Source organism: Notechis scutatus, chromosome 6 (genome assembly GCF_049901735.1).
Source record: "Notechis scutatus isolate UNSWTSFEM ecotype Mainland chromosome 6, rNotScu1.2, whole genome shotgun sequence".
Lineage (NCBI taxonomy): Eukaryota > Metazoa > Chordata > Lepidosauria > Squamata > Elapidae > Notechis > Notechis scutatus.
Genome location: NC_142014.1, coordinates 82,875,260 through 82,897,456, shown reverse-complemented (window position 1 = coordinate 82,897,456; position 22,197 = coordinate 82,875,260). Strand labels below are relative to the sequence as shown.

General features: G+C 45.8%; 2 protein-coding genes across 2 annotated transcripts; one reads left to right on the top strand and one right to left on the bottom strand.

The window, feature by feature from the left end:
- Window positions 1–4,668: 4,668 nt before the first annotated feature.
- LOC148130297 (C-type lectin mannose-binding isoform-like) lies at window positions 4,669–12,410 on the bottom strand. Its single transcript, XM_087969167.1, has 5 exons — window positions 12,353–12,410; window positions 10,362–10,453; window positions 9,638–9,778; window positions 8,081–8,198; window positions 4,669–4,766 (listed from the first exon to the last, which is right to left on the bottom strand). The coding sequence occupies exons 1-5, from the start codon at window positions 12,408–12,410 to the stop codon at window positions 4,669–4,671; spliced, it is 507 nt and encodes a 168-aa protein (XP_087825293.1).
- A 6,047-nt stretch (window positions 12,411–18,457) lies between these two features.
- On the top strand, window positions 18,458–19,393 carry LOC148130296 (olfactory receptor 5V1-like). Its single transcript, XM_087969166.1, has one exon. The coding sequence runs from the start codon at window positions 18,458–18,460 to the stop codon at window positions 19,391–19,393; it is 936 nt and encodes a 311-aa protein (XP_087825292.1).
- Window positions 19,394–22,197: the final 2,804 nt, after the last annotated feature.

Here is a 22,197-nt window from a genome sequence, read left to right as displayed (position 1 = left end):
ATTCTTGACTCTTGACGAATGTCTCTTTTGTTTTATGTACACCAAGAGCATTTGCACCAAGACAAATTCCTTGTGTGTCCAATCACACTTGGCCAATTAAGAATTCTAATTCTATGGTTGTCTCTATCCACTCCATGGAGTTTATTTGAGGCCCAGGATGGCCACATTAGGAAAACTGTCTAAGCAAACATGGTCTTCTGGCAACTAAATCCAGAAATCATGGATACAGCTACTTAAATTTAATTGAAATATGAGAAAACCTGCCCTGGGGGGTAAGACCTGTCCAACAGTAGAAGACTTTCCATCTGAAGGTGATGGTCTCTCCATCTTGGAGGCTTCCCAGAAGAGGCTTCCCAGATGGTGAAACTGATTTGCACTCTGCAGAGGATGGACTGCATAAGGTGATCAGCCTGTGATCCTGTGATCCAGGGAGAGGGATCGGGGGCAGCCAGCCCAAAGTCCCTCTGAAGGGAAGTGGTACACTATGCTGGGTTTTAATGCTCCTCTCCCTACATCTTTTCAACATTTCCGAACCAAGTTGATCCCAGTGGAGATAACCACATATGGGGCAAAGTAGCACCTGGCTGAGAGGTCTCCCTGGGCCAAAGACTTGACAGTCACAACATATGTGCCCATGTGAGAAATGTGACACCCGAGCAAGAAATACCTATTGCCTTTCAAAGTGGGTCCTTCTTGAGAGGAAGTGAGTATGCTCCCTCAGAACTTAACAAGATAAGCATTTGAAATGTTAGTCAAAGACGTGATTCTGTGGTTGAGTGGTTATAGCTGCCACATAGGTTGTTCTAACCTTGCTGGAGACAACGTGATGAAGACACAAATCAAATGAGCAAAAGAAGAAAGGCAGAAGAAGAGCGGAGATCTTGTGTGGTGGGTTGTGGTGGGATGTAGTCCAGAGTCAAAGGAGGGAGGGGCTCTTTCCCAGATGGCAAAGAGAAAGCAGGGCTTGGAATGTCTGGTGGGCACAAACAGCAAGTTGGACCCGCCCTTGCAACTCACAGAATATACGTATGATTAGAAAAATAGTTGCTTTAATCTGGCAAGATTCTGTCTGTAGGCAAACAGCAATAAGGGCCTATTCAGCCTTATCCGTCATTCTCAGTTCTTTAGGATGGCACGGGTTCAGGTCAAAGGAAGGAAACGGGTCAAGAAACAATCACTGGGTGGAACTTCAATGGGTCCCATCTCCTGTAGCCAGACAGTAAGTCTAGTTGCATATTCCCTGAAGTAGCTGAAGCTGAACTAACCCCACACATCTCACACTATACAAAGCCTCTTATGGCTGGAGAGGATGACCTGCTTCCCACCATACTTGGACGCTTTAGGAAAAAGCTGGTTCCCCACCACCTACCGGATTCAAATGACCCACCCATCCTAGACTAGGTTTCTATGTTGGGTGAAGGTGGTTACGCAACCTATCTGGCCAATATTTGACTGATTGCAGTCGTGGGAGTCCTGAGGGGGCATTTTCCTTGTTTAAACATTTATACGATGCTTCCCCAAGTGATGTTCAACCAACTCAGTGTCTAATCCAGTGGTGGGATTCATTTTTTTTTTACTACTGGTTCTGTGGGCGTGGATAGGTGGGCCTGGGCAGGTGGTCATGTGACTGGGTGGGCGTGGATATGTGGTCAGGGGACTGGAGGGGGGCAAAAGTCTTTTTTCCCCTTTCACAGTACCCCCATGCCCCGTTTTTGGCCTAGTGCAGGGGTCTCCAACCTTGGGCCCTTGAAGCCTGGTGGACTTCAAGGGCCCAAGGTTGGAGACCTCTGGCCTAGTGGACCTCAGGGAAGCCTCCTGAGTGCTGAAAGAAGAAGCATTTCGAAGCCTTCTGAGGTGAGTACAACAGCGAGGGACATAGATTAGCTAGAAAGCAAGAACAATTTCCTGCTTTCTAGCTAATCTAAACTGCGCAGCACAGCTGATCATCATCTAGCTGATTGTTGGAAATTCTACTTCAGCTGAACCAGTAGCATTTTTTAATACCGAACAGGCAGCATTTCACCTCTGGTCTAATCCATCCACGTCATAAACACCTACTGCAAAGATCGTCACCTCTTCCTCATTTGTTTATTCGTTACCATCTGGTCTGAGGGCCATGTCATCTGCTACCGCAACAGACATTTTGCACTGAGGTTTCTTTGATCAAATACCGGAGATGTTTCTCACTGCCTTCTCCCAAAGATGTAGATCCTTGCCTAGCTGTTGTCACTCAAGTATTCCTCTTCCTCTTGCATCTTCTTTTGCTGATACCCAACAAATGCTTCTGATTGCTTTAGCTGGGCAGCTGGGATGACCTGGGGGGACCCTGGGAAGGAATGTACTCCCAGCCTTCTTTGCTCTTCATTGCCAGGAAACCTGGCACCCCCCACCTCCCAAATGAGTCCACATAGCAGAACCTGGCAGGGAGGAAGTCAGAGTCAAGATGTTGTGGTTTGCCGGCAGCAGGTGCAGACGGCTGATGTCTCAGAGAGCGAGGACTCAGATGAGGGGCCTGTGTGTGATGCAGGGATGGTGCCAGGACCATCAGGGAGTGGAGTGCTGCCTTTGGAGGTTATGGAGGCTGGCAGCAGTGAGGAAGAGGCCCCTCGAGGAGCCTGTGCCCAATGTGCATGCATGCAGGGCTGCTTGAAGGAAAGAGCAGCTGCAGCAGCACGGGCAACTCGGGAGTAAGGCTGCAAGGTGATGGTCTCTCCCTTAAGGGATAAAAGCCAGCTGAGAGACCGGTGTTCTTTGCAGGAAGCAAAGAAGTTTTTGCACTGGAGCCTGGTGGACATTAGGAATATCTGAGTTGGTGTTTGAAGACTCTTTGATTTATGGTTTAGGAACTTTATCTGTTGTTCTTGGCAGCTTTGCAAAAACTTGGCAAGGCTCTGTCTTGTCAGAGCTAATTAGTTGGAAGCAGCCTTTTATCTGTGAAGAAACAGGATTCGTAAATGAAACAGTAAAGGGTTGTGCTGTTACCTTTGTCTCATGTTTGCTCTCTTGGAACCAGGTTTGGGTCAGAACACAAGACAAATTCAGTGGATAATCTTGTCTGTGTCACTTAGGGTGGAAGTTCATCTGGCAGTTAGTGAAAATCCCGTCTAATGGCTGGTGAATTCCAGGGTGATTAGGAGTGGAATCCTCAATGGCCATCTCAGAATTTACCCATAAAAAAAAGAGCTCTGCATTATGGGACCAGGGAGAATTAGAGAGAAGAAATGCATTGGGATGTGTGATCTTCATATGTTGAACCCAGCAGTGGGATCCCACCTGTTCCACTACCGCTTCGGTCGTGCATGCACATGTGCACCTAATGCACGTGTGCAGCTTTCCACACACCAGCTGAGGCTTACAGGGCCAATCAGCTGAGAGGATAAAGAAGAGAATAGTCAAGACCTTGTTGAGGATCCAAACTCTGTCAAGGACCTTGGAGGACTCATCTCAAATGATCTAAGTGCTAGAGCCCACTGTAACTATATAGCCAAAAAGGCATTAAGAGTTGTTAACCTAAACTTACGTAGCTTTTTCTCTGGTAATATCACACTACTTACTAGGCATACAAAACATTTGCTAGACCAATACTCGAATACAGCTCATCAGTCTGGAACCCACATTACGTACCTGATATTAACACAGTTGGGAAAGTCCAGAAATATTTCACAAGAAGAGTTCTCCACTCATTGTAGAATACCTTATGCCACCAGACTTGAAATTCTAGACCTAGAAAACCTAGAACTACACTGCCTTCGGTCCGATCTAAGTATAGTATATAAAATCATACATTGCAATGTCCTACCTGTCAATGAATACTTCAGGTTCAACCATAACAACACAAGAGCACACAATAGATACAAACTCAAGGTTAACCGCACCAAACTTGATTGCAGGAAATACGACTTCAGCAACAGAATGGTCAATGTCTGGAATCCTCTACCTGACTCTGTAGTTTCTTCCCCAAACCCCAAAAACTTTAACCTTAGACTGTCTACTATTGACCTCACCCCTTTCCTAAGAGGTCTTTCCTAAGTTGGTGCATAAGTGCACCAACGTGCCTACTGTCCCTGTCCTATTGTTTCTTTTTATTTTTCTTATATGTACCCATTTCATGTATTCATAACTATGTTTATACTTATACCTATTATCTTATAATCGCTTGAATAAATAAATAAATAAAATAAGAAAAGCACAGGTGTGGGTGTGAGGGCTGATCCTGTGCTTTTCTCTTCTTTCTTCTCTCAGCTGATCATAGGAGGCTTTTTTTACTACCAGTTTGTCTGAACCGGTCTGAACTGGTAGCATACCACCACTGGTTGAACCTATGCATAGAGGGCTTCAGAGTGGATGGTGGTATCAGGCAATCTCTCTGGCCTGAAGAAACTGTGAGAATTTCATGTCTAGCCAAATCTTTCTCTGGCTTCTTAGAGAGGCCAAAACATTATTCTTTTTTGTATGGAGTCAGAAAGTTCAGAATGTATGTTATCAATCAATCAATCAATCAATCAATCAATCAATCAATCAATCAATCAATCAATGTGATTAATTTCCAGGGAGTCAAATTGTGTGTCCTTATTGTGTTCCAAATCCAGTGACCCAAACAAGCTTCTTTCAGGTTGTCAATCACGACCAGAATTTATTTGACCTTTTGGCGCATCAGGATGAGCAAAATCAGATCCAAGCGACCGAATGCATCCATGAAGCGAAGGGGTACAGAGCAGCGATTTCGGCAGGCGGAGGGGCCTTCCTTGTTTCTCCAGGTTCCATCACTGTGGAGCAGGAAAAGGAGCTAATGGCACTGGCAGAGAAAGGGATTCAAGTCCTTGCAGCTCGAATCACTCCATTGGAAGTACTCTGGGTAGGAAAGAGAAAGTTTTGGTTCCCCCTTTGAAGTGACTCACCCAGAGTCCTCAAAGATCATGGCTTCCCCGTCATTCTCACAAGATCATGAGGACACCACAGGTGGAGAACCTCACCTATCAAATTGTGAGCTTGGGACTCGGGAACCCAGCTAACATAGCTAGCCATCAAGTTTGTTTTGTCTGGGGTTTTTAGGCTGTTCTTATGTTGGGTTTGGAAGTGTAGGGGGCATGGGTCAACTTTTCTCTTCTCTAGACTTTTAGTGGCTGAGATTTGTCTGACTATGATGGGGGAGACAGGGGCCCCCAGCACCCAGGCAGCAGCCCACTACTAGGCCATGAGAGGTTCAGAAATGGGCCATGGAAGTGGCAGGCAAGCACAGGCATTCATCCACACTTGCACAAACAGCAGTCAAACCTGTCTGCACACACTCCATTTGCTCACCACTCACACGGAACCATCTCCTCTCCCTGGCCCTCCTGCTAGTCCACAAAGCCAGAAAGATTGGGGGGACTCTGGGGCAGAAGATTGATGGATATTTAAGCAAGAAAAAAAAAACATAAACTGGGTTTCTTGTGAGAGTGACAGGCTTTCAGAAGCAGGTAAAGGTGGAGATGGTGTGTTTTATGATGAGCGGATAGTCCTGTAATTATTTTAATAAATGTCTGCAACAGTGGTGGGATTCAATATTTTTACGACCAGTTCTGTGGGTGTGGCTTGGTGAGTGTGGCAGGGGAAGGATACTGCAAAATCCCCCCTTTCCTCCCCACCCCGCTAACCTGCTTTCCAGCTCCGTTCTCCTGTGCAGGTCAACCAAAGGAGACCCAGTCGATCAGCTGGGACTCAATGGGAGGCAGAGGATAGATGGGGTTGGCGGGGCCTGTTAGAGGTGGGATTTGCCGGTTCTCTGAACTACTCAAAATTTCTGCTACCGGTTCTGCAGAACTGGTCAGAACCGGCTGAATACCCACCTCTGGTCTGCAATTCATGAAGGAATGATGGCTTTCATTTTTAATGGTGTGTCCCATGGACACTTTGTGTTCCTTTGACTGTACAGAATGTACACTGGGACAGCTCAGTGATCCAAGGGATAAACCATGGTTCTCCAAGCAGCTCAGAGGGATGAAACGACATAAGAGAGGGCTAGAACAGAACTGAAGGAAGACAAAGAGTGAGGCAAGCTGGATACAAGTGAGAGCCCATTTGTGGTTCTAATGTTGTGCTGACAAGAACAGCAGCACTAATTATTTATCTACCCTTACTGCATCTTCAGGTAGCACACCAGCAGTCCTCTTTCAGGTAACCAGGTTCTTCCCTGGTAAGCAGGAACCAGGGGAACCCTTGCAAAGTCACTATGAGGAGCATGCTTGACTTCTGTGAGGTAAAATCACATGACTTCAACGGTTGTATGCTACCGGTTTGGACTGGTTCAGCCGAACCGGTAGTAAAAAAAAAGCCTCCAATCAGCCGAGAGGATAAAAGACTGAAAAGCGCATGGGGGTGGATGGGAGGATTGCTCCTAGCTTTTCATTTCTTCATCCCCTCAAGCTGATTGGCTTGTTAGGCATGTGCGCATTAGGGACGCATGCGCACAATCACCCATTGAACCGGTAGTGACTAAGGTAGGATCCCACTACTGCATTACTTCCCTCGGAGTTGAACTCTGGCTGGCAGACCCTTTGGAGGTGAGGGAGACCTGTTTGAGTCACCTGGAAGGAGTTCAGGCTACCTGTGTTTCAGGACGTAGGCAGGATCCTTGTGGCTGTGAGCTCGGGAACCTCTGGGCTGGACTCTTGTCCCTCTTGGTCTCCTGGGAGGTGGCATCCGGTTGGGTCCAAGTTGTGATTAATGACTTTTTGTGAGAGTTGGTGGCACTGCCTTTGTGAGAGGGGTAGTTCCTCTTTTCTTAACTTTCATAACCGCTGTCTACAGTCCCGTTCTGGGCCTGCTTCAAGGATTGTGAACGGGAAGCAATTGTGTTCTCTCCTACCTCATGGTTGGTTCTAGACAGTTATGTAGGAGAGGGAGGTCAACGCTTCAGCCTCTGTTGTGTGGGATGGGAGTAGGAATTGAGTCTCTCACCACTCCTCCAACATCTACATGAAAGGGCTAGGAGAGGTTATTTGTAGGTTTGTGGTTTGATATCACCAGTATGCTGGTGATACCCAGTTATACATGTCCACCCCTAGCTAGACAGGTGGTGCAATGGAGGTGCTGGTTGAGTGTATGGAGGATATAAGGGTCTAGATGGGGAGGAACCAATTGAACCCTACAAAGACAAAATGGCTCTGGATTTCTGCCTCTTGCCCCAGACCTGGTTGATACTTCATCTTTGACATTGAGCACAGTGAACTAATCCACAATTTGGGGGTCATGGCTTCTTCTTGAGGATTAGGGGGTCAGCTAATCCTTTTTACCAAATCATTTAATGTACTAATTGCTCACTTGAGGCCTTGCTCACAGGGACTCATGCCTTGGTCGCCGTCTATTTGGACTACTGCAATGTGCTATAGATGGGGCTGCCCTTGAGGTCCACCTGGAAATGTCCACTGGACCAGGATGAAGCAGCGTGCATGGCAATGGGGGCCTGGAGGCTTGCCCATGTAAGATCTCTGTTGTTTAGTTTAGTTTAGTTTAGTTTATTGTCATTGCACCTCGTACAACGAAATCAAACAGGTGCAGTGGCTTCACATTTCTTTCCGAGTGCAATTCAAAGTGCTGGCCCTTAGCCATAAAATCCTGAGTGGCAGAGGACTGGATTATATTGGGGGGGCAGGGTTTTCCCTAAGCGAATCTACCTACGAGGTCAGGTAAGGTGGGTGTTCTCTTAGTACCTTCCTTTCAACATTACCATCTTATGGGAGCCAGGAAGTGCACCTTCCCTGCGGCATCTCCCTTACCTTTCCCACTGAAGTTCAGCAAAACTCCCTCCTTTCAGCCTTTGAGGATGTAGCTTTCCCCACCTCCCTCCCAAGCTCTGGGAGAATATTGGCTGATTTCAAATCAGAAATCTGATTTGGTGTCAGGTTTTGGTTTGTGTTCGATGTATACTATAGTTTCTGTACCATTTTAACTTTTGATTGGGAGTAGGCTATAAGATAGGTTTGCTATATAAGTGTTTTAAATAAATAAATAAAAGTGGCGGGCATCAGTTGCCAGGAGTGCAAGATCCTCATCCTTGCTGCAATTGCACCACAGCTGCTTTCCCAACACCTTGGCTTACTTGTTTCTTTCTCGAGCTTAGCACAGAACTTCTTCTCCTTCTTTGAGTGATCAGGGTAGCCATCTGCCCAGCGAATGTAGTTGGTTTCGTGTCCGTTTATCCATACCCATTCATCATTCTGTAATGACAGGGAAACCATGTGAGCCAACTGAGGAAGAGCCAATTGAAGCTCTTCAGGGTCCAGATCAGAATGGAAAGTTGTCAGGTTTTAAGGGTCTCTCTCTCTCCATCTGCTCCCTCAATCTCAGTTGATCTGGAGCAGCTAAGGAGAATTACACATGGTGACTGTTCAGATTCTTGTAGAGGGCTAGCATGGATTAAACTTGTACTCAATTGAGCAACCTTGGTTCCTGATTTCCTGTCCTGACAAATATGTTGTTGCCCCAAAAATAACACTTGTATTCACAAAGTCACCAGGAACTGAGGTCAATGAAAGGGAAATGTCCCTTCTTTCTCTACGATCAAGTGTCTTTCTGGAATTGAAAATGCAACAGAGCACAAGACTGTTGTGGTTTGCCGGCAGCCGGTGCTGACAGCAGCGGAGTCGGACAGTGAGGACAAAAGGGAAACAGTCAGGGAGTCTGGAGAGGACATGGACGAGGGTCATGCATACAATGCAGGGGTGGGGCCAGGACCATCTGGGAGTGGGATGCTGCCTTTGGAGCCTTCAGAGTCTGGCAGCAGCAAAGCAGAGGACCCAGGGGAACCTGTTCCCAGTGCCCGTGTGCACAGAGCTGCGAGAAGGCAAGAGCAGCTGAAGCAGAAGGGGCAACTCGGGAGTCAGGTTGGGAGGTGATTGCCCCTCCCATAAGGGATAAAAGTCAGACCTCAATGACGAAAGCTTTGCAGGAAGCAAAGTAGTTCGATAGATTCCAAGTCCTCTTTGAAGCTCCGGTTGGTTTTTTCTGCTACTTTGGTTGGTTTCTGTTATAAGTGGAGACTTCTGTTTTTTTGCAGCATTCCACAGCACTGAAAGGCATGTGCTTATCATGGGGAACTGTTTATAATTAGTTCTGGGTGGGAATGAAAGTAATTCCCAGCATTGCAATAAAATAGGTTTTGCTTTTAAAACAAGTTTGTGTTTAAGTACGTTTGATGAAGCCTGGGTCAGGGCACAAGACGTTCTGTTGGTAGCACAAATGAGCAATTTCCGTGCAAAATAAATAAAGGGGAAGAAAAAACAACCCTCCCAGGTTGGGACTCGCAGTCCCAAAATTAATGACCCATTAGAGTTTCAGGAAGCTTTAGAGGTCATTCAATGGGCCAAAAAGAGGAAGGCAGCCTGAAGGAGGAGCTCCGTGTGAGAGATGGCCTTGATCCTGAGATGGGGGTCGGAGTAGGATCGGACCCTTGGGGGGTTTAAAGACAGAAGTCAGTTCTTGGGCAGGAAAGGTTGTTGAGGGGCAGGAGAGACAGCATTGGGATAAATGGTATTTTTTCAGAGGTTTTGCCCAAGACAAAAGAGAGATCCCTCCCTCTCATTGGACGATCCTTCAAAAAGCCCCATAGAAATAGTAAATATAGATTTGTGAACATTAGCAACAGAAAGAGACCTACTTGTTTTGGATCATGCAGTCCAATCCAGACACATTGGCCACTTTTGAGATTCTCTGCAACATAGTCGGCCACGTCCGCTGTCTGTATTGTGGTATGGATGGAGGCGAGGTGGCAGCCCGCCTTCTGTTTCGCACAGAACGCCTAGGAGAGAGCGACAAGGGAGAAGGGCAAATGTGCTTGAGCGTGTTAGTTTGTGAAAGTGAGAAAAGAGCCAGGGAATCTGATTGCATGGTCCAAGTCTTGACTTCATTGACTCCCCTCAGATGCTCTTAATAAAATAACAGAGTTGGAAGAGACCTTGTAGGTCATCTAGTCCAACCCTGTGCCCAAGCAGGAGACTCTACACCATTACTGACAGAGGTCAGTCTAGTCTCTTCTTGAAGGCCTCCAATGATGAAGCTCCCACAACTTCTGAAGGCAACTTCTTTTTCGTAGGTTGATGGTTCTCCCCGTCAGAAAATTTCTCCTTATTTCCAGGTTGAATCTCTCCTAGATCCTGCTCAGCACTGCCCAACAGATACCAGCCATGGAAGCCCATACCAGAACAGTCCAGAGAATACTTGCATTTCCTAAAACAATGGTCTTTGCTACCTTTTCATGCGCACAGCCTACTGGTTCTCCAGTACAGCCCAGCCAGAGGGGGCTTGAGGGGCTGTGCATGGCTCTCCCTAGACTTCTCCTCCACCTGAGCTAGGAGATTCACAGACACACAAGCACTTCCAACCTCTGCATCATCCCAGGTCTTTTGTTCCTTGAAGACCTTGTAGCAACGTTGATTTCTGGAGTACCATTCTTTGAGACAAGGGTTTTTGGCTCCTGTGTGGGAAGAGAGGAACAATGAGAAGATGGCCAAGAGAGCAAGGGAGGAGGGGAGGAGGAGGTGGAAGAAGAGGAGGAGGAGGAGAAGCAGGTTCTGCAGAACAACATGCTTACAGTCCTTCATTGCAAGCATCTTTGATGGCAATGAATTGAAACTGATGGGTTACAAACAGAGTTCAACCCTGGTTAATTTCCCTGAAAGTACCTGGTTTCTGTTCATCCGTCCTTTTGGGTTGCTTTGTCATTCAGTGAACCATGCCAAGCCCAAAAAATGGATTCCAGGTTAGGCCTGTTTAACCTTTGCCCACTTGGAACTCTGGTGTGATGCTGCATCAGCCAGTCAGACTTAGCAACAAATATCCCCACTTTGGCAACAACCTAGCTAGACTACTGCAATCTGGTTTATGTGGAGCTACCCTTGAAGGTCTCCTGAAATTGCAATTGCTGCAGAAGGCATCAGCCGAGTAATCGACTAGTGCAAAGTGTGGGGATCCCCACTTTCCAGAAGGATCCCCACTGGCCTCCTGGATGCCTCCAAACAGGTGAATAGCACTAGCCCTTAGACTTATATACCGCTTCACAGTGCTTTACAACCCTCTCTAAGCAGAGAGTCAGCCTATTGCCCCCAACCATCTAGGTCCTCATTTTACTGACCTCGGAAGGACGGAAGGCTGAGTCAACCTTGAGCCTGGTGTGAGATTCGAACTGCCAAATTGCAGGCAGCCGGCAGGCAGCAGAAGGAGCCTGCAGTACTGCACTCTGACCACTGCACCACAGTGGTTATTATTTGTGGGACTGTCCCTCTGCCACAGTTCCCCAGAGGAAAGGCCCTTCTGAAGTTGCCCCATGCCAGAGGCTCACCTCTTAGATCCACAGGAAAGGGCCCAAGGTCTTGTGTGGATCCCCATGGAGAGAAATCCCTTGGATGGGGTGGGGCACTCTGCTCCTAATGATTAATGCAGGGGAATGGCCATGGTGGCGCAGTGGTCAGAGAGCAGTACTGCAGGCTCCTTCTGCTGACTGCCGGCTGCCTGCAATTTGGTAGTTCGACTCATATGAGGCTCAAGGTTGACTCAGCCTTCCATCCTTCCGAGATGGGTAAAATGAGGACCCAAATTGTTGGGGACAAAAGGCTGACTCTGTAAATCACTTAGAGAGGGCTGTAAAGCATTGTAAAGCGGTATATAAGTCTAAGTGCTATTGCTATTCTACCTTTATTTTTTTAAAAAATTTTTATTGATTTATTTAATAAATGCGTATGCCGCCCATCTCACGATTGAAACGACTTGTGAATGATAAAAGCCCCTTAAATGGACTCTAGAATGCCAAAAAGCTTTTGAATTGTTAAAAAGACATTTCGCACAGGAACCCATTCTAAAACACCCTGACCCAGCTTGGCCTTTTATTGTGCAAGCAGATGCTAGCGACGTAGCAGTGGCAGCTATTCTACTCCAGAAAAACGATAATGGAGACCTGCAACCCTGCGCGCATACGTCCAAAAAACTCACAGACACTGAAAGAAGGTGGGCTGTACGGGGAAAAGAAGCTTATGCGGTTCTGTTAATTAAGTTCAAGAGTCTGAATTTCGATCGATACAGATACAGATTAACAGAGTTGGAAGGGAACTTGTCGATCACCAACCCGCTGCCCAACCAGACCCTACAGTACGTTGTATTAATTTTGCTTTGCTTTTGCATTGTGGCCAACAGCCCTCGGTCTTGTAGCAAAGAAATAAGTTGGGGTCTATATTCCACAATAAGCCAAACAAGAATGAAAGCAACTTCAGCGACAGGATGCTGTGTGTGTGTGTGTGTGTGTGTGTGTGTCTGATCAGGAAGGGAATCAGAGGCAAGAGAATTGGCTTCTCTGGACAGGAGTGGCCCAGTTGGAACTCACCCCTTATGGAGAGGGCCATGACCAGCAAGCCCAGGCTCACAAGGATGAATCGCCCCATGGTCTTCCTTTCCTGCAGAGAAGAGCAAAGAGCAGGGTAGAAGCAGGGGGAAGCAAGGACCTTGGAAGGGAGATCCAACATCCAACCTGTGACCGAGCTGGGAGTCCCACACTTTGGTTTCCACTTTCTCACTTGCCCAGCTGGACATAATTTCTCCCTCCTTGGTCATCCAGCAGCCTTGGCGGGTCACAGTGGATCCTGCATTGCTCTGTAAAGGGCAGAAGGGGCTTCCCTGGAAATCTCTTTCTCCTGTACGTCTCTTTCTCTTCCCCAGAGATCTCTCTAGACCCTTTGCTTCCTGCCTCCCCCAGATCTCCTGCTGCAACTGGACATCATGCACAACCCCTGCAAGAATTCCCTTCTGTTGGAGAAAGAGACACAGAGTGATCTGATGTAGGGGGTCTCATCTGTCAGGTGCCCCCAAATGGGAGAGTCGCACTCACCTGTCCCTTTGCCTCCCCAGGTATCAAGTCTGCTCAGTGGCAACTCCAGGCTTCCCTCCTATAAAGGGAATGGAGGCATTTATAGGCAGGGCAGGGGGTGGATTTCTGTTGCTGGGGGAAGGGCAGAGGGAGAGAGAAATTGCTCTTTTTCAGGATTTCTGGTCCTGGTTAACAACCTGGAAGAAGGCTGTTTGCATCATTAGATTGGGAACACAACGAAGGCACACAACGTTCACTCCTGGAGGATAACCAGATCGACTGATTGATTGATAATCCAGATCTTTCTGGCTTGGTGAAGTAGAGGAGGTGGGGGTGGCTTCAGAGGTTGCGGGGGGGAGAGGGGATGATTTCACATGCACATCACTCTCATAAATGTAGCTTTGTGCACATGCACACTCCTCCATAGCCCGGTTCTGAATGGGTTGCGGCCCATTTCAAACTTTCTTGTAAAGTTCTTTAGAAGCACATTCCCTTCCTATCTGCTTTGAAAGCAGAAGGTGCTTCTTGCTTGGGTGACCATGTCCTATTTCTCACTTGGGTGCATATATTGTGACCGTTTAGCCCTCTCACCCACTCCTGAGCTTTTCTCTTCTTTCCCCTCTCAGCTGGTTGTCATGGCAGAGCCTCTGCTGGTCTTTGGAAAGCGGCACATGTGCACGCGTGAAGTGCACGATCACCGAACTGGTAGGGAAACTGGTAGAATCCCACCACTGGTTCAGTGTTAACAATGGATTGAGAGAGCCCCACAAAGGATTGACACACCTTGCCACAAGCCAAAAGTTGCCTTCTTCCATTTGGAAGGAAAACAAGGAAGAAGAAGAAGAAGAAGAAGAAGAAGAAGAAGAAGAAGAAGAAGAAGAAGAAGAAGAAGAAGAAGAAGAAGAAGAAGAAGAAGAAGAAGAAGAAGAAGAAGAAGAAGAAGAAGAAGAAGAAGAAGAAGAAGAAGAAGAAGAAGAAGAAGAAGAAGAAGAAGAGAAGGAACAAGGAAGCAAGCCCTTCTTACAACATGAGATATCTCTCTCTCCTCTCACGGATGAAGCAGTTTTATTGCAGAATCAATAAATCTGATTAACCCCCAGGGAGGAAAGTTGTGTGATCTTGTCGTGTTCCAAATCTAGTGATGCCAACAAGCTTCTTCCAGGTTGTCAATCAGGAGCAGAAATACTGTAGGAAAGCAAATTCTCTCTCCCCCTCCAAAAGAAATCCAACAGAAATCCATCCCCTTCCTTGCCTCTAAATGCCTCCATTCCCTTTGCTGGAGGGAACCCTGGTGTTGCCACTGAGCCAACTTGCTATCCCAGGAGGCACAGGGACAGGGGAGTGTGGCTCTCCCCCCCTTTGAGACCCTGACAATTTTAAGTAAGGAGATCGCTCCTGCCTGCCTCCCTCCACCTGAAGGGACCTCTTTCGGGTAGCTGGAGGGAATGCCCTAGTTCCAGTAGAGGTCTTTGGGAAGGCCCTTAAGGCAGGGATCTATTGGGGATCTCTGGGTGGGAGAGAAAGAGATCTATAGGACTTACCTTCGGATAGCTGTAGCCAGGCCTCACACACCCCGACGCCTGCCTCGTCGGCCCATTTCTCCTGCAGCCAGCAAGGCTGGCAAGGCTTTCCTGAAGGCCTCTGGAGCTGAGAACAAAGCTCAGGATTGATCCAGAGCTCTGTTATCCACTGCAGAGGCCTCCAGGAAAGCCTTGCCGGCCGCAGAAAAAGTTCCCGAAGGCCTCTGACAGCGAAAAGGGGGCTGGGGTGTGACATGCACAAGTGAGGTTAGTCAGGGGATGACATCCCCCCAAAATAAGACCTGGTACCTTTTTTGTGGCAAATATATATATGTTGTGCCTCCGAGGTTTGAACCAGGTCAGTCAGCAGGTGTAGGCTCGAGTGAGGAGGAAGATCTGGCATTGAGATTCGAGCCTGCATTGCTGAGCGACGTTGAGAGGAGTCTGGGGGAGAAGGAAGAGTTGAATCTGAGGGATGAGCCTGATTTATTAGAAGTTTCAGAGGCGTCTTCCTCTTCTGGAACTCCCTCCCTGATTGCACCTCAGGTGTTAACTGTTAATCAGGAAAGTGTGCCAGAGGCTTCAAGAGATGATGAAACTGCTGGATGCTGGCTTGATGCTAGGAGTAGGAGAAGATTGAGACGTCAATCTCAATTAGAAAAGAGATGTCCAGCCAAGGATTAATTAATGAGACTGACACACCCCTTCAGGGGATATATAAGGAACGTGCTAACGCCTCTCCCCCTCTCGAAGCAAAGTGGATTTTGCTTTGGAAAGAAGTGCGTCTGACTACAGCATTGTGATTTATGGACTATACAGAATTGCCAGACAGATTCTAGGAAGATTGCCAAAGGACTGTGCAAACAGAGAATTAACTCTTCTGTCTCTGGTTTTGTTTGCGTAAAGTATTTGAACTCTGGAACTTGAGATTCTCACCTGTGGATACAGGTGGGACATAACATATATATATATATATATAAGATAGGGTTTTATTTTCGGGGAAACATGGTATATATAGGAGCCTCCGTGGCGCAGTGGTTAGAGTGCAGTACTGCAAGCTACTTCTGCCGCCAGCTGCCTACAATTTGGCAGTTCAAATCCCACCAGGCTCAAGGTTGACTCAGCCTTCCATCCTTCTGAGGTGGGTAAAATGAGGACCCAAATTGTAGGGGGAAATATGCTGACTCTGTAAACCACTTAGAGAGGGCTGGAAAGCACTGGAAAGCGGTATATAAGTCTAAGTGCTATTGCTATTGCTATATAAAACAAATCAAAATTATACATTATACATTAGAGGCACTAAACTGTGTGCCTTAGCAAGAAGTCAATGGCCCTGACTAGTTTTTCTGGGGAGGGAAGGAGGGAGGATTTAAACCTTACATTTTATAACATGTGCTTGGATTCATTTCTGGAACACCAGCTACAAAGTACAGTGAGAAATGAATTCTAGAATGAAGCTAGTCAGGTTTACTCTCTTCCTTCCGCCATGTCCCCCAGCCCTCGTACAACTAAATGAACCCCGAGCCAGCTAACAAGTCCCAGTGGTGAGTTTTCCCCTGGAGTGTTGCTCTGCGTCTCCTCTCAGCTCTACTCCCAGCAGGAATATTCTCAAGGCCAGCACCCCAAGGCACATTCCCCCACAAGAGTTACCACCTGTCACACAGATTATGCAGAAACCAGGAGTGCGGCTTCTGTTGTGGGAATGAGATTCTAAACATCTCCCTGGCTGTGGGCAGAGCTTTGGCTGAGCCACCTCTCCCCTCTTGGTGTCCCAATCCAACTGCGGGAGAACTGGGGGAGAAGGTAGGTGACTCTTCTTCTACCCCAGCTGAGGTCTTCTGAGGGTGGGTTAACCAGCACAGGTTAATTTCAACTTGGAAGGGAACAGAGGTACCAAGAGGACGTCTAGGATTTTGAAGATCAAGAAGGGTAGGCGTCTTCTGTGCTAAAGCTGAGCGTAAGACAAGCATTCATCTCCCGTGGAGATTAGAATAAGTCCCAAGGTCATAATTTGGGCTAGGTTGAGCCCCACATTTATTGAGAGAATTTAAAGAACTTCCTGAGATTAGAAGGAACCCTAAAATGGAGAAAATGGGACCAAAGCCGAATGGGCCTTACCCTTCAATCAATCAGAATGAATCCGGAAGGGACCTTGGAGGTCTTCTAGTCCAACCCACTGCTCAAGTAGGAGGCTCTAGATCACCCCAGACAAATGGCTGTCCGGTCTCTTCTTAAAATCTCCAGGGCTGGAGCATCCACAGCTTCATTGTCCTCCCTGATAGGAAGTTTCTCTTAATTCCTGGTTGCTTCTCTCCTTGATTAGTTTCCTTCCATCGTTTCTCATCCTGCCCTCGGGTGCTTTGGAAAACAGGTTGACCTCCCTCTTCTTTGTAGCAGACTCTCAAATACTGGAATATTGGTATCCTGTCATCCCCCTCCCCAGTCCTTCTATTTATAAAATGAAGCATTGCAGTAGCTTTTTTGGCTGCTACCCTAGGCTGCTGCCTCATATTTAAGTGATCGTCCACTAGGACTACAAGGCGCATCTCACAGTTACTGTTCTTGAGCCAGGTTTTGCACTTGTACCTTTGGTTGTTCCTGCCTAAGTGCAAAACCTTGTTTTTCTCCACATTACATTTCATGTTGTTGGATAGGGCCCATCATTCAAGATTGTTTTGGATCTTGAGCGTGTCTTCTTGGGCGTTGGCTATTCCTGCCAACTTGGTGCCATCTGCAAACTTGATAAGTTCCCCTTCTATTCCCTCATCTATGTTATTTATTAAGATATTGGAGAATACTGGGTCTAAGACGGAACCCTGTGGTACCCCACTGCTTACTTCCCTCTATGTAGAGGTAGACCCATTAAGGACTACTCACTATGGTATGTCAGCCAGTTACAGTTCCATCTGGTGGAGATGCTGTCTATCCCACATTTTGATAGTTTACCGAGAAGAAGGTTGTGGTCTACTTTGTCCAATGCCTTGCTGAAGGCTAATTATACTATGTCCACAGCATTTTCCTGCTCTTCGAATTTATCACTCTGTATAAGAATGAAATAAGATTGGTCTGGCAATTTTAACAAACCCATGCTGGCTACTAGTTACGACTTCATTTGTTTCTAGATGTTCATAGATCTGTTTTTTGATTATTTTTTCAGTATCTTCCCAGGTATTAATGTCAGGCTGACTGGTCTCTAGTTTCCTGGTTCTGTTAACCCCCGCTCCTATTTTTTTGAAGACGGGAACCACATCATCTCTTTTCCAATCCTCTGATACTACCCCAGTGCTCCAAGTTTTTTTAATATATGATACAATGATATATTGATATAACATCTGCCAGCTCCTTCAGAACTCTGGGGTGTAATTGATCAGGACCCAGTGATTTATATTCATCAAGATCAGACAGGTGTTCTCTTACCCTTTTCTTGCTTTTTACATTTTTATTTCTAGTCTGCCTTTTACAGTTATGGCCTATAGTTTCTTTTTGTGTGAAGACTGATGCAAAGGATGAGTTGAGCAGCTCTGCTTTCTCTCTACTGCCTGTCACTTCCTCACCATCTTCTTTCTTTAGTGGACTGACTGTTTCCTTGACATCACCCTGCTGCTAATCTCACTCTGGTGCTAATTCTAATTCAAAATAACAGAATAATAGAGTTGGAAAGGACATTGGCTGTGCAAAATGGCTCTGATTCCAAGCTTGGAAAGGATGCTCCTTGGAATTTCTCAGCATAACAAAAATCCCAAGAATCAAGAGGGAAGGGAAGGGCAGGAAGGAAAGGGCAGGAAGGAAGGAAGGATGGATGGAAGGAAGGAAGGAAGGAAGGAAGGAAGGAAGGAAGGAAGGAAGGAAGGAAGGCAAGGAAGGAAGGAAGGAAGGAAGGAAGGAAGGAAGGAAGGAAGGAAGGGAAGGAAGGAAGGCAATGAAGGAAGGAAGGTAGGTCCCAAAATATCCACCTGTATATGTTTGACCTTTAATACAGACTATCTTCAGGTATAAGAGATCCCTCAAATTTCATTCTGCACAGATTGAAAGCTCAACTAATCACTTTCTCATTGTGCTTCTTCCATGCGTTTCTCTCTCTTCCCAGCTGTCCCCTTTCTTCCTCATGGATTCACAGAACAAAACCGAAGGGACAGAATTCATCCTCCTGGGCTTTTCCAGCCTTTTGAGCCACCAGGTTCACCTTTTCTTGGTGTTCCTGGCTGCCTATTTGGCCATGCTAATGGGCAACTTCATGATCATAACCCTGGTTCTCCTGGATTCCTGCCTTCACACCCCCATGTACTTCTTCCTCAGCCAGCTCTCCTGCTTGGATATTTGCCTTTCTTCTGTGGTTGTACCAAAGATCCTGGTGAACCTCCTACGCCAACATCACACCACTTCCTACAACCAATGCCTGGCACAAGCCTTCTTCCTGATCGGCTTTGCAGGATGTGAGCCAGCATTGCTGGCCGTCATGGCTTATGACCGTTATGCTGCCATCTGCCAACCTTTGCACTACGCCCACCTGATGAGGGGAGAGTTGTGCATCCAGCTATCTCTGGCCATCTGGCTCTGGGGCTTCCTGGACTCAACGATTTACATTGCTCTGGCCTCCAGGTTGGAGTTTTGTGGAAACCACCAGATTCCTCATATCTTTTGTGATGGTCCTCCATTACTGAAGATTGCTTGCAGTGATACGTCCATCAATGAGTTGGTCACTCACATCATTGGCACCTTTGTGGGTCTTGTCCCTCTTGTGCTCATTATCCTGTCCTATTTCTACATTTTGTCTTCCATTTTGCAGATCCGCTCCAAGATCGGCAGGCGCAAAGCCTTCTCCACCTGCGCTTCACACCTTGCCGTAGTAACACTCTTTGTTGGAAACGGCTTTGTGAACTACAACCAGCCCAGTGCTGGCTACTCTCTAGAAGTGGACACTTTGATCTCCACCATGTTTTGCATCGTCACCCCCATGCTGAACCCCTTGATCTACAGCCTTCGCAACAAGGAGGTGAAGGGGGCCCTGGGGAAAGTTCTCAGCTGCTGGAGAATAGCATAGTTTTCATTCATTTATTGACAATAAACATTTCTTGTGCTGTCTGGAATGAGCCCATGGGAAAAAGTTATCCTTTGCTGTTGGCATGTTCTGCTATGAGGATATGAAGAGGGTTTGTTAAGAAATGCTTATCTTCTCTGGAAATGTCTTTACTTTATCTTCTTTTCTGTTTTACCTCATCCAAAATAGCCTGCATTTTATCTTCTTTTTTTGAATTCACTATTATATTGTATAAAATAAGTTCCTACGTTGGTGAGATGCAATTGTGGGATTCAATTTTCTTTACTACCGGTTCTGTGGGCGTGGCTTGGTGAGCGTGGCTGGGGGAGGAGACTGTAAAATCTGTAGCCAGAGGTGGTATTTGCCGCTTCTCTGAACTACTCAACATTTCCGCTACCGGTTCTCCAGAACTGGTCAGAAGCTGCTGAATACCACCACTGGTGAGATGTTACTCCCACATTGACCCTGAATTCTTCATTGTTCCTTCCTTTTGGCAGTTCTGGGCATGCACAGGCTGGGAACCGGTTCCAGAAGCTCCCCCACCTCACTGCTGTCTGAGCCCAAAGGCAGCTGATGGCCCCATCCCTGCCTCTGATGCAGAGCCCTCCTCCGGGCCTTTCTCAGCCTCCAAGACTGGGCCAGGTTCCTCCCCAACCTTTTCACTACTGTCCAACTCTGCTGCCAGCTCCGTCAGCTGCTGGCAGGTCACAACAACAGCCTCCCCTTTTCTCAAAGACCCCTAGGTCTATTGATCTCCTCCCCCCACTCCTGGGCATCAGGCATGAGGCATAACCTGATGCCAAATAGCATTATATTTCACCAAGGTTTCAATTTTCATATCCTGCTACAGAAGCACTTTGACATGAGCATTTTGCCCTAGGACTCATCTTTTTGTTCTTGGTAGCCCTGAGCCGGGAGCTCCTGGCCCAACAGGGCCAAGCCACAGCCTCTTTCACTTGTTGGCAACCAAAAGGGAGAGCTGCTGTCACGACTCATCAATGTGCAGACTCAAAAGCAAGTTAATTACTGCCCTGTGCAAAGGATATCCTGATGCTGCATGAGGTGGTGGTAGATTTTTTCCATCTTATGACACACAAGGCCTGTTGAAGTCAGGGCTATCATCACAACTCAGCCAAGAAGCAACAGATTAAACAAATCGAGGAGAGAAGCGACCTAGAACTAAGGAGAAATTGCCTGACAGTGAGAACAATTAATCAGTAGAACAGCTAGCCTCCAGAAGTTGTGAATGCTCCAACACTGGAAGTTTTTTTTTTTACAAGTTTTATTGGTTTTTAAAGACAAACAAAAACAAACAAAACATAAAAACATTCAGCTTTCTTTCATAAGTGTACAAGCAGTGTGTCGGTTGGTTTAAAAAATTTTTGTGCATCCAATTCATAGTCTAAATTACAGTTACATTGCATAATAACTCATATTATCAATCAAAAATTGAATACCCTAGTATCACTATTAAACAACCTTGTGACTCTAATTTTGTTCATTCATACTTTGCGAGATAACTATAATTTACTTAGTTTATTTTATAACAATTTGCTAAAAATCTACAAATTCTATTATTGTATTTTATTATCTAACCATTGATAGAAATGGTCCCAAATTTTATAAAAAATTTTATCCTCTTATTCTCTAATTTCAAATGTCAATCTACTCATTTCAGCACATTCCAATATTTTCTTAATAGTTTCCTCCTGTGATGGCATTTTCTCATTTTTCCAATTTTTAGCAAATACAATCCTAGCCGCTGTTAATACATATACAATCAAATATTTTAAATCTTTACTGTATGTATCAGGTAAAATTCCCAATAAAAATATGTCTGGTTTCAAGTCTATGTGTTTCTTTATCATTTTTTCCAACCACGTGTGGATTTTAGTCCAGTATTTTCTAGCGTCGGCACAAGTCCACCACATATGGTAATATGAGTCAGGTATCTGATGACATTTCCAACATATTTCTGATTTATTCTTGAACATTCTTGCTATTCTTGTCGGGGGGAAATGCCACCTGTAAAACATCTTATACAAATTTTCTTTAAATGCTGTTGACATTGTCATTTTATAATTTTGAGTCCACAGTTTTTGCCATTTCTTTAAATCAATCCCATATCCAAAATTCTTCCCCCAAGCAATCATAGTTTCTTTAACTTGTTCTTCTTCTAGTTTAATTTCTAATAAATATCCATACAATTTTTTAATCACCTTTACATCAGTACCTATCAACATCGTATCTAAGTCAGTCAGTTTATCATAGAAATCTTCTGTTTTAGAATCTTTATCATACCTTGAATGTATTTGCGCATATGAAAACCAATTCCTCTTTATACTTTGTTCCTCTAGTTTTTGTATAGATTTAAGTTCACCCTTTTCATTCAATATTTCACCATATCTAACTGTTTGTTCCTTCTTATATATTATAGGATAGGAAAATGCTTCAATAGTTTATAACCAGACTGGAATTTTCAAATAGCATTGTCTTTTAATCTTCTCCCAGTTTAACCACAGAGACTCCCATCTTCTAAATGATGATGATGATGATGTCTTCTAAAATAGCCCTGTGTTCTAGTTCCCTTATACCATAGAAAAGCATGCCACGCCAACAACAGATCATGTCCTTCTAATGTCAACAATCTAGTATTTCTTAATGTTATCCGTTCCTTAGCCCACATCAAGTTTGTAGCTTGGTAGTACAACTCCCAATTAGGCAAACCAAATCCTCCTCTAATTCTTGCGTCTTGCAAGAGTTTTAACTTTATTCTCGCTTTCTTACCTTGCCATATATATTTCAAT